Source organism: Nicotiana attenuata, unplaced genomic scaffold, assembly GCF_001879085.1.
Source record: "Nicotiana attenuata strain UT unplaced genomic scaffold, NIATTr2, whole genome shotgun sequence".
Lineage (NCBI taxonomy): Eukaryota > Viridiplantae > Streptophyta > Magnoliopsida > Solanales > Solanaceae > Nicotiana > Nicotiana attenuata.
The window spans coordinates 191207-197099 of NW_017671148.1; the positions used below are offsets into that span (position 1 = coordinate 191207).

The 5893-nt window shown below is 34.2% G+C and overlaps 1 protein-coding gene across 1 annotated transcript; it reads right to left on the minus strand.

Moving 5' to 3' along the window:
• Positions 1-424: 424 nt before the first annotated feature.
• LOC109206246 (LOB domain-containing protein 30-like) lies at positions 425-4894 on the minus strand. The gene is made up of 2 exons (XM_019369060.1): positions 4329-4894; positions 425-1084 (listed from the first exon to the last, which is right to left on the minus strand). The coding sequence occupies exons 1-2, from the start codon at positions 4707-4709 to the stop codon at positions 659-661; spliced, it is 807 nt and encodes a 268-aa protein (XP_019224605.1). The 5' UTR covers positions 4710-4894; the 3' UTR covers positions 425-658.
• Positions 4895-5893: the final 999 nt, after the last annotated feature.

A 5893-nucleotide genomic window follows, 5' to 3' on the forward strand; every position in this document is an offset into this window, starting at 1 on the left:
AAGTGCAAATGCTCAAAACGACCGGTCGGATCGTTACAAGTGAATCAGGATCAACATCAACGGCATACTATCAGAGGAAAATCGAAGATCCAATAATACTCAGTGGAGTAGAAGTTATTAATTAATTATTGAATATATTGAGGAATTCTCAATTCAATAATAAATAATTAATGAAAGAAAACTTTTAAACCATCACTTATCATATTGTTACGTATCCTAATCAAGATTTCTTATACTAGGCAAAAGAACCGCTAATCTAGACAAGATTTTTTGCAAATAAAAAGTTATGCTGACGTGTCCTACCTTCACTAAATTTTTTGGAACAAATCCATAAAAACATAACCATGCTAGAATTTAATAAAGATCCAAAAAACTAAATATTGTTACCCCTCTGATTTAATGCTAAGGTTATCAAGTAGTAGCTATACCACACACGGAGTAATTTAAAAGTAAGCATTATCTAAGACTAACTAATATTGAATGTAATTAGTATTCCAAAAAAGTACATCAAACAAAAAGGGAAGGATCATCAACAAATTACAAATAGGGTAAAATTAAAGGATATTGAGTAGTCATGGAAATGACTTTACCTATTTTTGATTAATTAAAATTCAAACCCTCATTTCTTTTTAACATAAGGTCAGTTCTCAAAGTCTGGTCACTTGGTCTGTGGTGGCAAAGCTGAGGATTCCGTGCATTGCACTACTGTAGGAGATCCATGTCTATGCAGAAGTTCACGTGCCAACTCTTGAAGATCGCCGCTGCCGCCTCCGGTGGTCGACGGTGACATCTCTACCGGAGCTCTAGCGCCGCCGCCATAGTGGCGTGGGTCCATAGGCGATGGCCGTGGCTGCTGCATTGCCCAAGAGGGTTGAACCATTGGGTCAAAAAGTGAGGATAAATCATATGCTGCTGGCAATATTGAGGGTCCTGCTGTTGGCAAGTCTGCTATGGAGAGTGCTGCTGGCTGTGGCGGTAGCAGTGTCTGAGATTGTTGTGAAGGCGGCTGCGGCGGCGGTGTTGGAAGCTCTAGGGTTGCGAGATGGGCTTGTAAGTATGAGAGTTCTGCTTGTAAATTCACTACCTGAGTTGATAAAAAACTGTACGCTATCAATGCACAGAAATTAAACGTTTTCTTTACTAACATACCATACCTGAAAAATGAACAATATAATTTCGTGGAGCTCTAGTGGCAGAATTAATTATGCTTTATTTTTTTTTAAAGAAAAAACCATCTAATTATTTGAGAGAGAAAAAAATAAACTTATATGATGCATGAGTGACTCTCACAAAGAGTCGAGATTTTGATTACATGAAAAGATTTGCTTTATCAAAATCTAAAGAAAAAGGTGTGTGTATATATATTGCATGCTATGTAGTCTAAATAACCATTTTGTAATCATGGGGTGTCTTTCTGTTACAAGGAAACAAGGAAAAGCAATTTTAGGTAAATGCATTCTGAGTGATCTATTTGGCTGAGTTCTGATAGAAGATTTGGGGCTTCTTTGGCACCAATGATAAACGGATAATTAATTCCGGGATTAAATTTGAGATGAATTAATTATATCATGTTTGGTTAGGATAAAATCATAGTATAACTAATCTCGGAATTAGTTATCCCGGGATTAAGTGTTATTATTATCCCTATGAGGGTTCATTTGATACGGGGGACAATGGATAATTAATCCCAGGATTAAATTTGAGATGAGTTTATCCCACGTTTGATTGGGATAAAATCACGGTATAACTAATCCCAGAATTAGTTATCCCGGGATTGTAGTATTATTTTAATTTATCCCTATGGGAGGGTGGGATAGGAATCCCATGATAACTGATCCCGGGATAATTAATCCCGAGATAACTAGTTTCCCGACCAAACGATCCCTAAAAGGATGGGATAACAATCCCAGAATAAATTATCTCGAAATAATTAATCTTGAAATACCTTGTTTCTCAATCAAACGACCCCTAGTGAAAGACGAAGGAGAGGTTTCGAGATTCAAATTTTCTAGTTTAAAAGTTTTATAACATTTCACAAGTCGTAAAGTTATCAAAGTGTTCATATTAAAAGAAATTCAGTAGCTTTTGTCTAAATCATATATTTGTCTTATAAAATTTATCGTATATGTATAATTTATTAATTTAGAACATATAAACTTCAAATCCTAAATCAAGAGTCAAAAAAACAAAAAAAAACCCAAATATATAGCTCAGGTAAAGGCACACAAAGTGAGGTGGGGGATAAATTTTTCCCATAAGAATGACAAAATCATACAATGGCTGGGTTCTAAAGGTCCCGTATTTACTTCACATTCCATACTTTGTGCAATATATCTAATACATCATCATTAATTAATGGTAAACTTTGGGATCTGTGTATTACTGACAAATTCAAAGGAATAGAAGTTGATTTAGGTTCTTTTGGGAAGCATAGAAGTAATCTAACCAATTCCCAATACTCCAAATGATAAATAAAAAGAAGAAAAGAAAAAAAATGCAAGAAGCAAATAACCTTCAAAGTCAACCAGCAGACACGGAGAATTATCTAATTAACTGTCTAATACAAGTGAATTATTGAAGCGGAACGTTAATTAAAAATCTCTTAATCCATTTACATGATCAAAATATATTATCGATTTCTAAGACATTTGATATTAATTATTAAAAATATAAAAGTGTATACCTTTTGTTTTCAGAAGAAATCAGGCCGGTTTACTTTTCAAACATTGAAATTTAATTTTAGATTAAATTTAAGGGAAAATTCATTAGTGACCTCCATACAGATTTGCCTTATTCTGAAAGCAACTGAATGCAGCGAACACAAACATATTACACTGTTAATTAACGTTAAAAAAAGTTTAAAATGGACAGGTTTATCAATATAAGCAGACATAATTCACTATACACTAATTGAAGAACCAAACTTAAGTCAAGCTGTTAACCGGATATAAGGTGAGAGAAAAAGAAAGGACTAAAGAAAACTTTTTAAATTTTTATTATTATCCTAGTTGAGGAGTATCGGTTTCAACATGCTTCTTAGAGAAACAACAAAAGAGTGGTCATTGTCCCTTGTGCTAAAAATAACCAAATTATATTATATTTTCATTTTGCTCTAAAGAAAAAAAAGACTGATTATTTTTTTTTAAAAAAGAGAAGAATATTTCTATGAATTTTGACTAAGGAGAAGAAGGGGAAGAAATGGAGATTCTAGGCCTATGCCGACCATTTCCTTAATAACAGCAAAATTCAAAGAGATATACAAGATAAAGAGTAGTGGTACTGTTGCCCGCATCATCGTAAAAAAACAGTCCGGTGCACAAAGCTTCCGCTATGCGCGAAGGTCGGAAAAGGGCTGGACCACAAGGATTTATTGTACGACTTATTGATTCAGCAAAGTATAAAACTGTTCCCTAAATGCAATACATCATGGTCCGTTTCCCTTTGTACAAGAAAAGCTTGTTCAAGATCTAAGTACATTATTTTCACTCATATATAGCTAGGAGTTTAATTTAGTTTATTATTGGACACAAAAAATGTGAGACAATTTACATATGCCAACTCAAAATCTTAAAACATACTCATCGCAACCTTAAGAAATCTTTACTTTTGACAACCAATGCCAGATCCAAGACCATGTTCCTCAATTAACAAGAAGGCTTTATTTCCTACATACATTTCTTCTTTGCTTTCTTCACACAAAACACTAATTAATGCGTGAAAGCTGTCTCTTTTCACTCGTCCTAAAATTTTGAGTCTTTTGAAAAAATATTAATGAATAAGGTATTCTTTTTTCAAGATCATCATAATCTTAAATCCCTTTGAACTTTGGAAAAATCTGAACAAGAAACTGGGAATTAAGAGTGTTTAATTCAGAGTTGATCATATTCGTAACGCATGGAGAAAATGGTTAAAAAATAATGGAGATTCTTGAATACGCATATGGGGTTATGCTTTGTATTTATTCTAAATATGAAAACATAACGTGGAAGTAGAGTGAAGGCATTGATAATCAGTTGTTGGAGAAGTTCTAAAAGAAGAAGCAAAACGATTTGTAACGGAAGAAGAGAGGGGTGTCTTTATTTTACCAACTTTGATGATAAGACAGACTTTGAATAATTAAAAAAAAGCAACCCCCACGAGTTAAAACTATTCTTGGGGAGGACAAATGAGTCTTTTTCAAGAAACAAAGTTCAGATAATGAGTGTTAACCAATCTATAGTCATGGCAAGAAACACAGTTGAGTCTATAGTTGGATTTAACTTATATACGCACAGACACAGACACAGACACAGACACAGACACAGAGACAGTTTAATATAGAAGTTTACCTGTTGTTGAAGAGCGAAGATGTGAGCAACACAGCCATAGACAGGATCTCGGAGTCGAGCTTGAGCTTCATAACAAATGGTGACAACAGCATCAAGACGTTTATGGACAGGAATATGAAGGAGAAGTTTTGAAACATTGCTAGCTCCAAATACTTTGTGAACAGCTGCAAAATGGGCTGCACCTTGTTCTGAATCAAAATAAGGTGCAAATATACAACCAGCTACACACTTCCTTCTCAAGAATTTACAAGCACCACATGGCCCTCCTCCTCCTCCACCACCTCCGGTGCTACTACTTCCACTAGTTCCACCACCAACTCCTCCTCCGCCCGTGGCGGTGATCCCACCGCCAGTGCAATTACTAGGATTATTTGAACTCATTTTCTTGGAGAATTCACCTCTTTTGGAACTTGATATAACATAATTTGAAGGGGTTCTAAAGAAGAAGAAGAATAGAGGGAGTACTTACTAGGGTTTGGTTGGTGGTATTTGTTGGTATTAAATTTTATTTTTTATTTGAAGTGTGTATATTAGTGGAGAGGGGGGGTGTTTTAAACACTAAATGAAGTCTTTAAAGCCACGCGATGAAGCAAACCCCATTTAGCTGCTTGCGTGAAGCAAACATGCGATAAGCCAACTGCCTTTTTATTTATCTTCCTTCCTCTCGTGAGTTTTGGCCTTTGCTACCTAGCATTAGCAACACCCCCTCATGTTTTTTCTTTTTCTTTTTCTTTTTTTTTTCTTTCTTCTAGCAATAATAATCTATTTTTCTTTTGGCTCTCTTTTTATACCACTTTTGATGTAATACAAGAAGAATACATCCAATCTTGCTTTATACTAGAAAAAAACCATTGCTATATACACAAACTTACAAAATAAGAGAATAGTTTTTGGAGAGAGAGAGAGATAGATGTTGAAACGTGTCAATGGGAGTGTCTATATTAGCCTTTCTCTGCGTGTTTCAAGCTGCGTAGAGGGCAAAAGACGCCAACTATATCTCTCCTTTTCGACGTTGAAAAGGAATTCATTCTACCTCATCTTTTCATTCTTTTATAAATTTTTCATTTAAATAATCCAAATAGAAACGGCTTTCTAAGCTTTTTCTATACATAAAGAGTTTGTTGGAATGACATAATTACCTAAAAAGCTACTTAAGTGGTTTATTATTACTACACTAGCATAAGATTTGTATATTAATTTAGGTGTATTTGTTTCTATTTCCTTTCTTTCCTAGAGTGTTAGTATAAGAATTAAGGAGTGTGAAATTTTTTAAGCTATACATGCTGAGCTGTATTAGTACACTAATATTTTAAGTTTATGGTGAATTGGTGATTAATTATATATTAATGTTTACATCAAACATGTCAATTTGTCGCGAAACTGAAAAGGAAAAGATGGGAAATCAAGAAGGGAAGGAAGAAAGTAACAATTTTGTATTAAAAATAACATTTGTAGCAAAATCATTATCATAGATTCTTGTCCATTGTCTAACCATATCTAGATTTGCTAAGTTGGTATTGCAGCACTTGAAATAACTCCATCAAAATGAAAAGATGGGGGTGATA

Bases quoted from the DNA above. Each gene is read 5' to 3' on its own strand.
- LOC109206246 (XM_019369060.1), bottom strand. From the start codon at position 4,709: ATGAGTTCAAATAATCCTAGTAATTGCACTGGCGGTGGGATCACCGCC. The intron at 1,085-4,328 runs GTAAACTTCTAT...TTATCAACTCAG, and splicing joins TCTTCGCTCTTCAACAACAG to GTAGTGAATTTACAAGCAGA.